Here is a 17,326-nt window from a genome sequence, read left to right on the forward strand (position 1 = left end):
CTATTAATTTTGTAACTTTGCACTATTTGTTTCGATCCCATATAATGTCTTTCAGTTTACTGCCGGACACATCTATTGTCGGAGCGCAATGAATCATTCCTATCATTTGTATATGGATAGGTATGGTGGATTGTGGGCATTGGTTCCAAGGTGATATTCATCCAGGAAGTTTATTTTGGATTGAAACAATCCAATACAACTTGCACAAACTTCATAATATATTATCACAACAGACGTACAGAATTAAAACCCAGGTAAAAAAGAACAGTTATTCAAGAACATTGTGGTCATATTTGAAGGACAGTTAAAAAGTGAAGAGCAAACAGTTTTGTTTGTTTATTTAAATTAAAATGTTGCTGTCTAGACCATCCATGTTTTCACGAGAATAGACTACGCATGTTTTTTTTGTAATATTCAGTCAGAGAGAACGAAATGGATGGCCTCTGAAATGAACCACACAATGTTACTGCTTTGGAAACCGATCTTCTTTTATGCTACCTAAACAAAGGAGACATCCATCTGTTCCTAGGAACATACTATAATAGACAAAGAAATTAAATCTCAAAATGTTCCATGGTAACATTTCTAATTTCACAAAAGACAATGAAGTGCTTACCAGGGTTTGGATAATGATTGAAGTAGACTAAAAGCCTAAGTGCCCGCCCTCATATAGAATAGGTTGTTGTATAAGAAAGGCATATACTATTTTAGACTTAAAGTACTAAAGTACTGAAGGCCAACAACAAATCCAAATGTGCTGTGTTTTACTAAGAAGGTTTCCCTCTCTGAAGTTTCTACTAACATTGGAGTGCAGATATTTTACAGTTAATGTGAGGTTTTTTTTAAGGAGTACAGTTTAAGGCGTTAGTAAAATGTCTCATGAAAACTGCCATCAAATGGAACAGTTGAAACATTTGTGCTTGCTGAAAGAGGGAGTACATATGGCCTTAGCAAAATGTAAGGAATGGTGGGTAATGTCCAAGAGAGATTATGGGGGTCATTCTGACCCCGGCGGGTGGCGGTTGACGCCCGCCTGGAGGGAACCGCCATTTGCCCGCCCCGCGGTCAAAAGACCGCTGGGGCCATTCCAACTTTCCCACTTGGCCGGCGGGCGCTACCTAAGGTAGCGCCCGCCGGCCCAGCGGGAAAGGGGCCTGCAACACTGAAGCCGGCTTCGAATGGAGCCGGCGGTGTTGCAGGTGTGCGACGGGTGCAGTTGCACCCGTCGCGCTTTTCACTGTCTGCTAGGCAGACAGTGAAAAGCATGCTGGGGCCCTGTTAGGGGGCCCCTGCACTGCCCATGCCATTGGCTTGGGCAGTGCAGGGGCCCCCAGGGGCCCCAGGACACCCGTTCACACCATCCTGTTCCTGGCGGTAAAAACCGCCAGAAACAGGATGGCGGTAAGGGGGTCAGAATCCCAAGCAGCGCCGCCATGGCGGATTCGCCCAGCCGGGGGAAATCCGGCGGGAAATCCGGCGGGAAACCGCCGGACCCGGTTTTCTGACCGCGGCAGTACAGAATGGGCAAGGAAGCACCGCCAGCCTGTTGGCGGTGCTTCCGTCACCCGCGGCCCTGGCAGTCTATGACCGCCAGGGTCGGAATGAGGGCCTATGTGTGTTTCTCATCACTCTTCACTATGTATCAGGGGTGAGTCCCTGGGAACCATTGATTGGGTAAAAGCCAGTCTCACTGGTGTGTCAGGTGTGGGTAAAAAATGGGATTGATAAAGGATGAGTTATTAAAATGTGTGAACCAGGAAAAATGGAAGAAGAGTAAGAGAATTGTGATTAAGGGTTACACACTAAAGAATAATAATTGCGGTTTATAGACGTTTAAAGAAATTACAAGATCCACTGAAGCCCTCACACCCAGCAATATTAGTAATGTAACTATGATCAGAAACAAACCATGAATTATGGCACAATATTTGACTCGGGCTGCCACAGCATGTATATGCAGGCAGCACAAACAAAGCGGTAACAAAATCTTGATAACACAGTATGTAACTCCTCCACAGTATGTAACACAGTATGTAACTCTCATAAACACAATTTTTGAATCGTCTGATATATATTGGCAGGAATGTGGAAGGAAAGTGACAATGGCATAAATGTGGTGGTCCAGCCATCAAATTGAAACTTAACCCTCTTATCCCAGTATTAAGTGATACAGATTATAACTGAGTCCCCTACTCACTAATATGACAGGCAAACCTTTACCCATATGCCGCTAGCAGGTAGACTCACCATTGCTCGTGGCTGAAAAATTATCCTCTCCTCCTGTGAATATGTGGCAGTCAAAACTATGATTAATTTATGACATGAAAAGATTAACGGTGAAGGTCCATGACAGAATGAAAAATGTAAAAAGATTTGGGCACCCATTTGTATGTACACAAAACACTAAGGGTGTCACAGACCATGTCCAGAGCACAAATCTACAGCCCTTCATGGAACCAGAATATGCAATTCTAGCTCATGTCCATAATCTTCCACATCAGACATGGAAAATATCTATGGTAAATCTGTATATTTGAAAAATGTAGTCTAAGGTAGGTTTAGCTATGTAGCGGGAGACCGAGATCGTACAAACATGTAAATTGGTCGAACAGTCATTACTAATTGCTACTCAGAAGAGAACAGTGCATTATTTTTGTAACAAATAGGCAATGTAGTGGCACTGGATACTGTAGCATGCACTCATAACATGGTGGTCCACAGCACTTGTAGTAAGTGAGGGTAAGGATGGATGTAGAAATATTATGAGTAGTTGTCATGCTCCAGTTACACTAGTTGCATTGACTTGCTTGTGAGAATGAACTTTTGAAAGGCACTCTGGCCTGGGTCATCAGTCCAGTGAACTGAGCAGTACTGGTCCTTGTAACTATTAGTATGATAGTGATGATGTGGAACAAGCTGTTAGTAAAGTGTAAAGTGGGGAAAGCCATTGCATAAGGTGCCTACTAATTCCAGTGATCACTTTAGATAGTATATTCTAAAAATAGAGCAGTAAGGATTGATGATGGGTGGGTCTTTTGTGGGTGTGTGACTTGTTGTGAAGTAAGGGAATGTTGAGGATGGTTGGTGGAGGCTGCAGCTTGGGGGGTATATGACTGATTAGAGAGTATGTAATGTATGTGCATCTGTGGGTTTATTTTTAACACTGTAGATCGTGAAGACCTCTCTATATTAGAGTTCTACATGTAAAAAGTATGCAAAGTAGAAAGAGATACCAATCAAAGATCATCAGTCATTAGTTTTACATGTGAAAGTTGCTGTTTGGTCTGCGTGTCTTAGTGTAGTTATTTCTTGGAATTTGAGAGCTTCAAATGTAAAACTTTGCCACTGCCTCCCATAAATCTCATCCACATAGAACTTGTAGGCATTTAGTGTACAGACATCCCTACCAAAAAAGTTAAAATGGTGAAAGGTTTGAGGTTCTTCTTCAGAGTTCAGTGTCAGTGTCCCTGGAGCACTATTACACTTTCTTTGAGTGACCTAACAGCATGTGCTCTTTAGTTGATTTCTGAAAAATGAACTCTTTAAATCTTCAGGCGATGCGTGGTACTGTAGTAAGCAGTACCCAAGTAATGACAGAGCTCTCCATAGCAGAGGATCCCACTATGGGGGAATGAATCCCTATGTGCAAATGAACAATATTTCTTTTCTTTTTCATGGGGAAAACATTTTTATCCTTGGAGAAAGTAATTCCCCTACTTACCACCAAATGGAAGATCCATTTCCCCTTCCCACACTGAAAGGATGAAAGGAATTGCAATACCACTTTGCCGGCGTAAAGCTAAAAAAAGGTTCCATGGTAGAAAGGAGCAGCGAGACGTTTGGGAATATTCACTAACATACATGTTTTTGGGAGTTCCCAAACTAGCAAAGCAAATCAAACCTTTGAATGCCCATTTCCCATCTCCTTAGTACGAGTTTTGAGTGTGTATCAGACTTCTAAATAGATGTTTGGCTATGAAATCCTATCAGATGTATAAAAAAAGGTTTGTCAGCATAGAACCAAATTTGTCTCTGTGGTTCCCCCTAGACTGTATCCTGGGCAATGTGCTTGCACTTACAAGCTTGCATCAACTAATTGGCCAGAGGGCACATTTACAACTACTACTCCTTTGAGATATCAAACAGTTCATTTGAGCAATTTGATCAGTGACATTTTTGAGTTAGAATTATGGTAGCTCCTTACTCCCAAAATTTGCCCCCACCCCAATGCCACACCCTCAGTGCAGCCCTACATGCAGGAGTCAGGCTAGCTACAGCCCTCGATAAGTTCAACCACATTTTACCATTCTAATCTCAATTTCACTGCAGTGGATGCATAGTTGTATAACCTCCCTAGTAGCAAGTCATGCTGTCTTTGTAATCTGAGCAGCAGTAAGGTATTGTTTTGATTTTGATCTTGTGGTACTGCTAATATGTAAAGCGCTCTGCCACTCTTGGGGCTTTGTTCAAAAATTAAATAAATATGTGGATCACCAACAATGACATGTAGCTAACATTTGAGGCATTAGAGAAAAAAGCAGAAATAAAGAGCCCTGTTTTTATAAAATATTATGTATCCTTGTTTACCTTAGTGGAACTAGCCTACCATTCTTTAGATACGCCTAGCAAAGTTTATCAAGTTGAATTACATTTTTACATTTTTCATCCGTTTTGCACTGATTTCTGTTGATTTTCCTAATTTAATTGCTACAGCTTGCTGAATGTAAGTTCACAAGGATACTTTCAACAACCGCATTGTATGGCAAAAGGCTAAGTGTATGTTGGATTACTACAGCTCTGACTATGAGTGGGATGGGGTCGGAAGTCTGAGTTTTGTGAAGTTTACCACAACTGGTAATTACCTGGTGCAAAAAGTCTGCACTTGTTAAATTCCGTTAAATGTCAGCCTGGTCAAAAATGAAGGACTTATATAGGGGAACAGAGTAGAGTATCTGTGAAAGTTTCAAAATCTGTGCATTACAACTCAGTATAGGTATAAATTATTGCACTCAATAAATTCCGAATACGGGTATCTGGTGCGATAAATAGCACATTTCCTCCAGGAAATCCGTACTCGGGGCCCATGAAGAAGTACTGCTAGACTTTCAGCAGCTGTACCGTAAGCAAATACAAGTTCTATATGTCGTGGATTGTACTTTTTCTACTCTGGAAAAATGTTTATGAGGATGCTAACTCTCTGTCAAGACATGGAGGGCCTCATTACGAGGCTGGCGGTCTTAAGACCGCCAGCCTCGCGATGGCGGTCGGACCGCCGCAGGCAGGGCGGTCTGAACTCCCCATTATGACTCTGGCAGAGCTGTCACAGTCATACCGCCGACACGGCCAGGCTGCAGCCAGCCTGGAGGCTGGTGGTCCTGGCGGTTGTAATCCGCCAGGGCAGCGCTGCAAGCAGGGCTGCCTTGGGGATTACAAGTCCCCATCCGCCAGCCGTTCTGAAAGGCTGGCAGAATGGGGGATTTAGGAGGCCCCTGAGGGCCCCTGCACTGCTGATGCACTTGTCATGGGCAGTGCAGGGGACCCTATGCACAGCCCCATCACGCATTTCACTGCCCGAATTACAGGCAGTGAAATGCGTGACGGGTGCTGCTGTACCCGACTCACCTCAACATTGCCGCCGGCTCGATTGCCAGCTGGCTTCAAAGTTGTGGTGAGTTTTCTGCTGGGCCAGCGGGCAGAAACACTGTTTTTGTCCGCTGGCCCAGCAGAAAACTCCTAATAGGGCGGCAATCATACCACCAGCACAGGCGGTATTATACCACCCGCGGCTTAAGGGGTCTTTGAAAAAGACTGCCGAAGTCATAATGACTCTTGCACTCTTGTTCATTTACTACTCCACAGTATCATCAACAGACTAACAAACGAATCTTGAAAACTACGGCTTCCAAGAACAAGGTTGTAGAAACAAAATACACTGTATAACCAATGAATACCAACACAGACCACCACATCACTTCCTGTCCATCACTTCCTCTATTCTTCGTGGCTTATCACATAGATAAGGGCCAACCTTCGTCTCCCTCTTCCTCCCTCTCTCTTGCTCAATTTTGAGCTTTTGGGATTTTTTATAAAGGTGACTGGAACTTAGAGTTTAATACCGGTATTTCTGAGGTGGCAACCCAGGCACTTGTTCATAAATATGTTTTCGCTGGTTTTCAAAGATGACAGATTTGTTTTAAAAATATAATTTTGACTTCCTACTTTGCATATTCTGACAAATGTTAAATTGCCTCTTTGTCACCATGAAATTGCAATAGTCAGTAAAATGTCTCATTGTGTCTTTCATATAATACATAATGTTTCCAAAAGGGAAAATAGATCGCATTAGCGTAGCGATATGTGCACTGTGACCCACGTTCCGCATTAAACACTAAGTATGTTTCGAATACGTCATGCATGGTGACGTGATAATTGGCAAACATGAGTTAAACGTGAATTGTAGTAAAAGAAAAGGAAAAGTCATAATGTGGCACATGACCATCTTCTTTTGGCTTGCAGGTTCATAATGTATGGTTTTGTGAAGGCCATGATCCACGTGGGGCAGTTGCAAGATGGTGATTTTCACTTTACAGATTGTTTATTTTTTGGGTCGCTTATGTCAGCCACAGATCCAGGTAAGGTAGTGAAATGTGTTTGATGTATATATACTTGTTTATCAGGAAGAAATTTAGATCAGAGTTTAATGGGTAAATATCAGGTGTGTTCCACCACCATCTCCCTCTCCACCTCCAGTTTCAAATGCCTGAAGTGTAAAAAAAAAACAGTCTTCGAGTATACTGTCCAATTTGTTTCTGTAAGTCTGTCTTAAATGGACCACAAGTACCACACTGATCTCTTTGTCTCTGCGCAGCAATCCAGTTTAGATATTGTAGGAAAGGCTTATGGTATGCTGTCCTGGAGAGTGTCCTCAGTTTTGATGTGAGCCCTGACAAAGCTCCCTCTCATCCCAGATGGAGAGTTACACAACGGTAAACTGGATGCACCATGAAAAATGCTAGGTTAGCTTTGATGGCATGGCTCGAGCAACAAAGCAAACCCCATAGAAAAGGTGTGAAGTTTTGTATCAGTCAACCAATTATACAGCAGAGCAGTGAAAAAGTTTAACATGTCCCATTGTAATTGTACAGGGCTCCCTTCTCGTCAAGGTGGAGTTTGAGAAAATGATAGGTCCCAGTGGAATAACATCAGGTGGCTCCACCTTCACTAGCTTTTGACCAGTGACCCACCCACCACAAGACAGCCGGTTAGCAGTGTCAATCAGAAGGGAGGGCAGGTCCTCTAGCATCCATTTTTCCTATCTGGATCGCCAGGATAAGCCTGGCGTACCCAAAGAGAACACAGAAATTATCCATGTGATAGGAGAAAGCAACTAGTACATCATGACCATTTATTTTTTGTTTTTCTACATACAGCTGACACAAAAAAAGTGTGCTGAGTGCACAAAATGAAACATGGCTTCTATCAGGCATTCTGCTTTGTTTTCACTTTATCAGCAGATGCTCCAGATGCAGTGAGATCTCAAAGTTTGGCCGACAGTCTTTCATAAGCATGTGGAGGCCATAGCCTCAACCAACATTGCGGGCAAGTGGGCCAGCTGCCAGGCTCTAAATAACTTCCTTAATGCCCCACTTCAAATTTAATAAGAAAGCACACATGAAGAATAGTCTGCTTCAAAAGCTATGATCCAGTGTCTCTGTCAAAACTATTCACCTAAAGGCAACAATACACACAAATATTAATTAGGGAAACACAGTTTAAGGTTATTCAAATCAGTCTTTAGGCCTCTCGAAAAAGTCACTCATTGTACTTTTGTGATTTGTTCTATCTTCCATTATGTAGCTTGATGCTGCTAGCTATGAGAAGTATAGTATGGCTGTGAAACAGCGGTGGTAACTTTTATTGGATACATAATCTGGGGAAGAATTAAGCCACCAAAAATATTTTTACCAAGGCAAGTAACTTCTTTTACACCCTTAGACTAGTATAGAAAAAAAAGGTTCTTCCTAACTGGTACCTCATAATTGGTTCAAGAACCTCTATCTTTTTGTAGTCAGTGGTAAGGAGCTTCCCACAAATGGCCCAGGTCTCCTGAGAGCATATGTCTTAACTGGGATCTTGTGAATTGACCAGCAGCATCCTTGTGGGCTTCTCAGTCTTCCTGGGCCTCAGGGTCTCTAGAGGCAAGGTTTCTTAATAGGCAGATAGCAGCTTGTCAACAAGGTTGGTTCAAAGCTCGCTGTGGACCAGGTCAGAAAACTGTTTCTCTCAATTTGTGCCTTCTGGTCCTTGAAGACAGAGATTCAAGCAGATAGGAAGGACTCTAGTCAAAAATGTATTTCATTAACTCACTTAGGCTTGCTCTAGCCATATTGTTCCATTCCTCATTTGGGGCCTGATTACGACCTTGGCGGATGGGATACTCTGTTTCAAATGTGACGAATATCCCGTCCGCAGTATTACAAGTTCCATTATATCCTATGGAACTTGTAAAACAGCATGCAGGATATCTGTCACGTTTGTGATGTAGTATCCCATCCGCTAAGGTCGTAATCAGGCCTATAATCTAAACCAGGTTCCATAGCTGATTCCAGACGTGATTGTGTCAGTTATAGGAACAACTTGTACTTTTTCATTAAATCCAATTGTAATTAGTATTGTATGTTTTCATTATATCCAGTTGTAATTCAGTCTAAATTACTAAAGTGAAATGTTTATATGTATTTATTATGCTTTAAAAATTACAAAAAGCTATGTACAGTCTTAATTTTAGTTAATTGAATTATTTACAAAATAGTGTCTTATTAATTTTTAAATTAAAGAGGTTATTAAAAGATTTATATAAAATAATATTTGTTATTTATGTATAATGTTTTAACATTTATTTAAATGCATTTAAATATTGGAGAAATCAAAATAAATCAATTTATTTTAACAGTATTTCTTATAAATTGTTATTTAAAGTTCTTGCCTCCATTATTTTCTCTGGAAGGGTGCTCCATACCAGTGATTAGACATGTATGGTGCTGGTCTTACTCCAGGTCTGAGCTGGAGAACATTAACTGGTTAATCTTTTCTTCTACCTGTTGTTCTGTGCGGTTCACTCCAGTTTGGCAAGGTTTGTCATCCTACCTCCACATCCAACCTCCGTTAGGTCTCTGGAGTATGACACTAGTGCCGCAACTTCCTTTGCCATTGCCAGGTAGGAAGTATTGATTACTGCCTCCTTTGTGCTAAAAGTGTATTTTGCACTGCCCCTCTGTTACAGTCATGCTGCTGGACCTGCCCAACCGCAGTTCAGCACTTTCACCTCGATCATATACTAGCTGGAGCCTCTCATTTTTCATCATTTCTTTAAATCATTGAATATTCCAACAGGGCAGTCATCCTTTACTGGGACTCCATTGTAGGAGGCTGGCCTGGCTTGTAGTGGGTACCAAGGGGTACTTACACTCTGTACCAGGTCCAGTTATCCCTTATTAGTGTAGAAGAGGTGTTTCTAGCAGCATAGGCTGATAGGAGGTAGCTATAGCAGAGCAGCTTAGGCTGAACTAGGAGACATGCAAAGCTCCTACTATACCACTGGTGTCATATGCACAATATCATAAGAAAACACAATACACAGATAATACTAAAAATAAAGGTACTTTATTTTTATGACAATATGCCAAAAGTATCTCAGTGAGTACCCTCAGTATGAGGATGTCAAATATACACAAGATATATGTACACAATACCAAAAATATGCAGTAATAGCAAAAGGAAGTAATGCAAGCAGTGTAAAGTTACAATAGGTTGCAATAGGAGCACATAGGTATAGGGGCAACACAAACCATATATTCCAAAAGTGGAATGCGAACCACGAATGGACCCCAAACCTATGTGAGTTTGTAGAGGGTCGCTGGGACTGTAAGAAAACAGTGAGGGTTAGAAAAATAGCCCACCCCAAGACCCTGAAAGGTAGGTGTAAAGTGCACCTACAACCCCCAGAGAGCACAGAAGTCGTGATAGGGGGATTCTGCAAGGAAGACCAACACCAGCAAAGCAACAACAGTGGATTTCCGGGCCTGAGTACCTGTGAAACAAGGGGACCAAGTCCAAGAGTCGCAACAATGTCGAGAGAGGGCAGAAGCCCAGGAAATGCCAGCTGAGGGTGCAAGGAAGCTGCCACCTGGTGGAGAAAGCTTGGTGTTCTGCAAGAACGAAGAGGACTAGGAACTTCCCCTTTGGAGGATATCCATCCGTCCCACGTCGTGAAGAAGCTTGCAGAGGTGTTCCCACGCAGAAAGACCGCAAACAAGCCTTTCTAGCTGCAGGGGTCACGGTTAGGGTTTTTGGATGCTGCTGTGGCCCAGGAGGGACCAGGATGTTGCCACTTGGATGAGGAGACAGAGGGGGCGCCCAGCAAGTCAGTGAGCCCTCACAGAAGCAGGCAGCACCCGCAGAAGTACTGGAACAGGCACTTGGAAGAGGAGTGAACCGGAGTCCACCCGAAGTCAGAAAAGGTAGTCCCATGACGCCGGAGGACAACTCAGAAGGTTGTGCCCTGCAGGTTAGAGTATCGGGGACCCAGGCTTGGCTGTGCACGAAGGAAATCCTCGAAGAGTGCACAGGAGCCGGAGCAGCTGCAAATCACGTGGTACCCAGCAATTCAGTCTAGCATGGGGAGGCAAGTACTTACCTCCACCAAACTTGGACTGAAGTGTCACTGGACTGTGGGAGTCAGTTGGACAGAGTTGCTGAGTTCCAGGGACCACGCTCGTCATGCTGAGAGGGGGCCCAGAGGACCGGTGATGCAGTCTGTTGTTGCCTGCGGTTGCAGGGGTAAGATTCCGTCGACCCACGGGAGATTTCTTCAGAGCTCCTGGTGCAAGAAGGAGGCAGGCTACCCCCAGAGCATGCACCACCAGGAAACAGGCGAGAAAGCCGGCTGGATGAAGCGATACAAGGTTGCAGTAGTCGTCTTTGCTACTTTGTTGCGGTTTTGCAGGCGTCCTGAGCAGTCAGCAGTCGATCCTTTGGCAGAAGGTGAAGAGGGAGATGCAGAGGAACTCTGGTGAGCTCTTGCATTAGGTATCTGAAGAATTCCCCACAGCAGAGACCCTAAATAGCCAGAAAAGAAGGTTTGGCTACCTAGGAAGGAGGATAGGCCAGTAAGAAAGGTAAGAGCCTATCAGAAGGAGTCTCTGACATCACCTGCTGGCACTGGCCACTCAGAGCAGTCCAGTGTGCCAGCACACCTCTGAATCCAAGATGGCAGAGGTCTGGGGCACGCTGGAGGAGCTCTGGGCACCTCCCCTGGGAGGTGCAGGTCAGGGGAGTGGTCACTCCCCTTTCCTTTGTCCAGTTTCGCGCCAGAGCAGGGCTGGGGGATCCCTGAACCGGTGTAGACTGGCTTATGCAGAGATGGGCACCATCTGTGCCCATCAAAGCATTTCCAGAGGCTGGGGGAGGCTACTCCTCCCCAGCCCTGACACCTATTTCCAAAGGGAGAGGGTGTAACACCCTCTCTCTGAGGAAGTCCTTTGTTCTGCCTTCCTGGTCCAGGCCTGGCTGGACCCCAGGAGGGCAGAAACCTGTCTGAGGGGTTGGCAGCAGCAGCAGCTGCAGTGAAACCCCGGGAAAGGCAGTTTGGCAGTACCCGGTTTCTGTGCTAGAGACCCAGGGGATCATGGAATTGGGGTGACAATTCCATGATCCTAGACATATTACATGGCCATGTTCGGAGTTACCATTGTGACGCTGTACATAGGTAGAGACCTATGTACAGTGCATGCGTGTAATGGTGTCCCCGCACTCACAAAGTCCGGGGAATTTGCCCTGAACGATGTGGGGGCACCTTGGCTAGTGCCAGGGTGCCCACACACTAAGTAACTTTGCACCCAACCTTCACCAGGTGAAGGTTAGACATATAGGTGACTTATAAGTTACTTAAGTGCAGTGGTAAATGGCTGTGAAATAACGTGGACATTATTTCACTCAGGCTGCACTGGCAGGCCTGTGTAATAATTGCCAGATCTCCCTATGGGTGGCAAAAGAAATACTGCAGCCCATAGGGATCTCCTGGAACCCCAATACCCTGGGTACCTCAGTACCATATACTAGGGAATTATAAGGGTGTTCCAGTATGCCAATGTGAATTGGTGAAATTGGTCACTAGCCTGTTAGTGACAATTTAGAAAGCAGAGAGAGCATAACTACTGAGGTTCTGGTTAGCAGAGCCTCAGTGAGACTGTTAGGCATCACACAGGGAACACATATATATAGGCCACAAACTTATGAGCAATGGGGTCCTGGCTAGCAAGTTCCCAGTGACACATAACAAACATACTGAAAACATAGGGTTTTGACTATGAGCACTGGGCCCTGGCTAGCAGGATCCCAGTGAGACAATGAGAACACCCTGACATATACTCACAAACAGGCCAAAGTGGGGGTAACAAGGCTAGAAAGAGGTTACTTTCTCACATCCATTTACACAATCTCTTTAACTTGGCCACACTCACTTCATAGAAACACGTAGATGCATGCGTGTTTCATACATCCAAGGGTCACTGGCTTCTAATTTAATGCAGGGCAGCTATGGAACATATGAGGATTTAAAAAACTAGGCGCTCACTTAAGTTCAACTATGTTCGCGTGATATATCACACACTCCTCTTTTTGAACAATGCTGGGGTGCATTGCCTTTGAAAGTTAACGAGGAGAGTGTGGTTGAGCTCAGACAGGGCTTCTTTAGTGTTTATTGCTTATCACACAGTATATCACAATGAATTCTGGTATTTGCCGTCTTTCACATTGCATGTGCTTTAGCAATGAGGTACTTGTCCCCAGTGAGACCCAAGTGTATTCTTGCTAGTGTAAACTTGAATGGATTTCCACAATCTGGGATCAGGACACGCGAAGCCTTGTCTTGCCATTACAGCATCTAGGTTTAGGAAGTGCAAGAACTAAACTATGTTTGTTTCTAATATTTCTGTTACTATCTGCGAACTGAAGTTTATCATTTACGTAGGGCAGTAAGCAGGTGTTGATTGCTTCATTCATTGCTTTTTTCAGTTCTATTCTGGCTTCTAGATGGAGCCAATTGAGATGTCATGAGATGGGAGTAATATCTTTGAATGTCTCCATCAACTGGTAGGCTTAAGGCTCTATGTTGGATTTTGACCTTGATGGTTCTGTTTGAATTATGAGGTCTTTGAGTTCAGTTTGAGCTCTACCTTGCTGGTGAGAGGAGTGCTACTGAGGTTGTTCAAGTGAAAACATCTTACTAACTATTCTCTCAACATACTTCTTCTATTGCCAGTGCCTCCTCAAGTTTAGTCTATATGTGATTTTTTATTTTTCATTTTTGCAGACTCACGAATAAAGGCTTAGCACATTTGGCTCCTAGTGAGTATGGTGATGCAGGAACTTTGTGTGAACACCTTATACAATGACACAAGATTACATTGCTGCTCTCACATGTCCTAACTGAGCGTTTATGCTCCTCAGCTGCAAGGTAGTGAAGAACACATCTCGTGACAGAGTGATATGTTCTGATTGTTTTGCTCTTTTAACCAGTAGAGCGCGAAAATGGAGGATAACTTTTAGATCTGGGGAGTTTGGACAGCATTGCCTTTTCACCTGTTGTACCCTGTGGATGAGTAAATGGGCCTACCCTGCTGATCCAAAGTATGTGACAGATGGATGCTTTAATCTTTCTGGATTTGATAGGTGACTGATTTTGTCAACTTGGTCTTATGATCACTTAGGTTTTGTTAGATGACAAAGCTAAGAGGATTGGCTTACAGAACCCGCAATGGTCTAATACCCATGAGGGGCAAGATATCCAATAGTTTTTGTACTAAGGGTAGAAAGTTATAGTAAAAGATTAAGAATTCGGTTTTATAGTTTTCGGTTTTGGAAACAAGACACCCAAAATGGCAAATTTTTCCAGAAAGATTTCAAATTTGCTACACTCTCTGACTTTATGTCGCTTACCTACATTTTTGCTAAGTAAAATCAGCTTATTTATGTATGTAGGTACGTTTTTCTTGAAGCAATTTGTACTACATGTTGAAAATATTTGGTGAAAGTATAAAGGTCTGTGGAAAACCACATTTGTTTTAGCGGATCTTCTCAGTACAGGGCATTAACCTCTGTAAAGGGTTAATGACCAGTCTCTTGTAGGCCTTCCAGGAGTTTTGGCCAGTGCCAATTACTAGAGTATCCCAAGGTGATTTTGTGTTGCACTGAAGGAAGCATTTTTGACTAATTACTCATTCAGTCACTCCGTCGCTAAAGTGCTGCAGGTTCTAGCCAAATAAAAAGTATGAGGTAAATAAGTGTAGCAATTGGATCTTCACTATTCTAATTGAAAAAAGTGCTGGTATTCCTTCAGTTTGGAAAAATAAAGAGAAAAGTACTATGTGGTATGTTCACTGGCTTCCGGAGTGACACTGAGTCAACAAAGAACTAATGAACGTTAAAGTACTGTCAAGAAGGCATTACGTGCTACCATCAGAGTACAATAAAATCTCACCCACAACCTCTTGAAATGGAATCTTTAAATTCTCCGCTAGGAGTCCTAACAGGAGTGCCCGTGGCGTCGTATGTTAAATATGCGCCACAAGGCTCACTGCATGAAGTTTGGATCTATAAATGTTGTCCTTGGCAGTGATCATTGAAAATCAACCCACTAACGTTTTTCAGTGAGTCAGCTAGCCCAAAATAGGTGACTGTGTAAGAACCGTTGAAGTTGAAAGCATTTAAGCAATGATACCGATTACCTGCACCGTGCAGATAGTTTTAGGCTTTCTTTAGGAGGGATCTTTATTTCTTAGCTCATCCCCCTTCCTTTGTGATCTTTTATGGTGTTCATCACTGAAGCTGGACAAGGCCGATTGGGGTAGGTGGAGAGGTGGAACTGTGGATCTCATGTTCTTTGGCCAATTTTCCAGCTCTTAAACTCTCAATGAATGGACCATAGGATAATAGCAGGATTAAAGACATTGCCAAACAGCAGAACAACCTCCTTTTCTTTCTTTAATTTTATTTTACAAAGAACTAATATATATCCTTGGCAGGTTTACACAACCGGAAACAAGAAGCAAATCTGATTGTCATAAGTTGCACCTCACAAATTAAAATAACGTAAACGTTTAAAATCTTTTCCAGTGCCGACCCCCTTGATGCTCTATTTTTTCACTGCATTGGTAAAAAAAAGTTATTTGATGCCTGTACAGTAGCTAATGTGTATTATCAAACATAGCTCCTGTGTTTCAGGTTTCCATGGTTACGTTGGTGCATTAGAGTATCTGTACAGTTAAATGGGCAGAGTTAGATAGACAGAATGTTACTTACATTATTTTCTACTGCAGTAGTTTGTTGAGTATGTGCCTGCCTCGAATATTAACATATAAATCATTATGAAATATTATGTCAGGAAAGATGTGAATGGAACTGAAATATGAATTTTATTTTTTTTATGTGGTGCGCCAAACTACAGTTTTTTGCTTTTTTAGTGGCATAAGTAACTGGTGTTACCCAACTGATTAGTACTCAATTTATTAGCTGCAGAAGGATATAAGGCTGAATTGGCCTTGCTGTTGTTGGGAGTACTGGAAACCTCCACAGTTTTAGCCTTTGTTTGCATTTAACCATCACCTTTGAATTCCTTACATTGCACACACACCTTTATCGATTTACTACGCGCCCTCAACACTGAAGCAAGCCTCGGTACACATCTGCTGGCGCTGACAACCTCTTTGACACCACTGGGCCTTTGTACCTTCCCATGCTGCAGTCTTGTTTGCTGCAGCTATAAAATGCGTTCTTTGAGCATGTCATTCTACCATCTTGTTCAGTTTGAGCTGAAAAGTTTCCACTTTAGTAGCAATTGCAGATTTGCTATAGGAAAACGGTCATGGCGTGTTGTAAGCAATAGTTTTACCCACCACAACCTCACCTGTTCTCTTGAATATTAAACATGAAAGTACAGCATCTCTACATGGTTTGACTCCGATGATTAGTGAGCACGATTCTAAAACTGTGGTTTGATTTAGTCCTACATTCAAACACACTTGCTCGGACGGTGAATGTGAAGTTCAAACCGCCATGTTAGGACAAGCCAAGTGTTGCTGTAGAGCATATATTTCCTGTCCACTTTATCCTCCTTCTGCTCTCGACAAAATTTACTGTGCCATGCTGCTGTCTGTTCTTAGCTTCTCGTCCTCATGTTGTTAGCAGCTGAAAGTCCATCGCACATTGCATGGGTTGTACTTGCCTCTGTTCAACCATCATGAAGACATTTGACGGGCAACAAATCACAGCGGATAATTGACAGGGGGGGCAAAAAAGACCAAGACAAAGTGAGCTGTTGGTCAGGGATGAGAAAACAGCAGAAGAGGCACAAGATTATTGGCGGAAAGACCCCAACACCAACTGTGGTGCTTTCTTACATGTGTAAATATTTTTATTGCACAAACGTACCCGGGCAATCACCATGTAGATCAAGTAGCCATTTTAGATATTTTTTAATTATGTCACATATTTTACTATTACATATGGGGTCTATTACTCCAAGCACTTCACAACTTGTATTGCAGAAGAATCACTGGCAAAATTAGCCTCCTTTCAGCAAGAGACTACAATGAGTAAGGCACTAGATAACAACATAACGTGGTATGGGAATATCATTAGTCAAATTGTGACCCACCTAAAGTTGGTCTTCAAAGGTGCGAGGGTACAAGCGGCTAGACTGCAAGACTACCAGAGGAAAGGAAACATCTAGTTTAATGAGAAGTGTAGGAAATTTAAGTCCTTGGTTTGAAAAGGGGAGAAAAAGCTAGGATGGAGATATGATTAAGCAAGTCATAATATCCTCCGGAATTTGAAGAAGGTTTATAAAATCATGGTATGAAATAAGAAGAGGGTATATAAGAAGAAGTGTTGAGGGAAACTATTGGAAGCAATAGATCAAAAAATGTTAAAAGGTTCTGGAAGCTTGTACAAGACAGTTCAGAAAAAATGCATAGGGTATGAAGTGCGTGGTGGATAAAGTCACCTGGTCACAATAGTTACAGAAGATTTACAGGGATGGGTTGGAGGAGGCACTAAGGTCAACAACCCAGTGGGTGGAGGTAGATGAAGACATCAGATCCCTTTTTTCTGTAGGTAACATCAAACGTACTCTATTAGACTTGGTACTGACCAGGGCATTCGGCCCGGATAATCTTCTGGCTATTATTATAAAACCAAAATCAAATTTGTGGGCAGAATTCTTTGGCCGGATGTTCCATAACATATTGGACTCAGGGCGACTCCCAGA

At 42.9% G+C, this 17,326-nt stretch overlaps 1 protein-coding gene across 1 annotated transcript in view; it reads left to right on the forward strand.

Annotated features, from left to right (window-relative positions):
* Positions 1-17,326, forward strand: part of SLC9A9 (solute carrier family 9 member A9) — a 2,563,562-nt gene that overhangs the window by 554,773 nt on the left and 1,991,463 nt on the right. Inside the window, exon 5 of the mRNA XM_069213904.1 lies at positions 6,517-6,632. Coding sequence (XP_069070005.1) covers positions 6,517-6,632 — 116 coding nt within the window. The remainder of the gene's footprint in view (positions 1-6,516; positions 6,633-17,326) is intronic.

This window comes from Pleurodeles waltl, chromosome 11, assembly GCF_031143425.1.
Source record: "Pleurodeles waltl isolate 20211129_DDA chromosome 11, aPleWal1.hap1.20221129, whole genome shotgun sequence".
Classification (NCBI taxonomy): Eukaryota; Metazoa; Chordata; class Amphibia; order Caudata; family Salamandridae; genus Pleurodeles; species Pleurodeles waltl.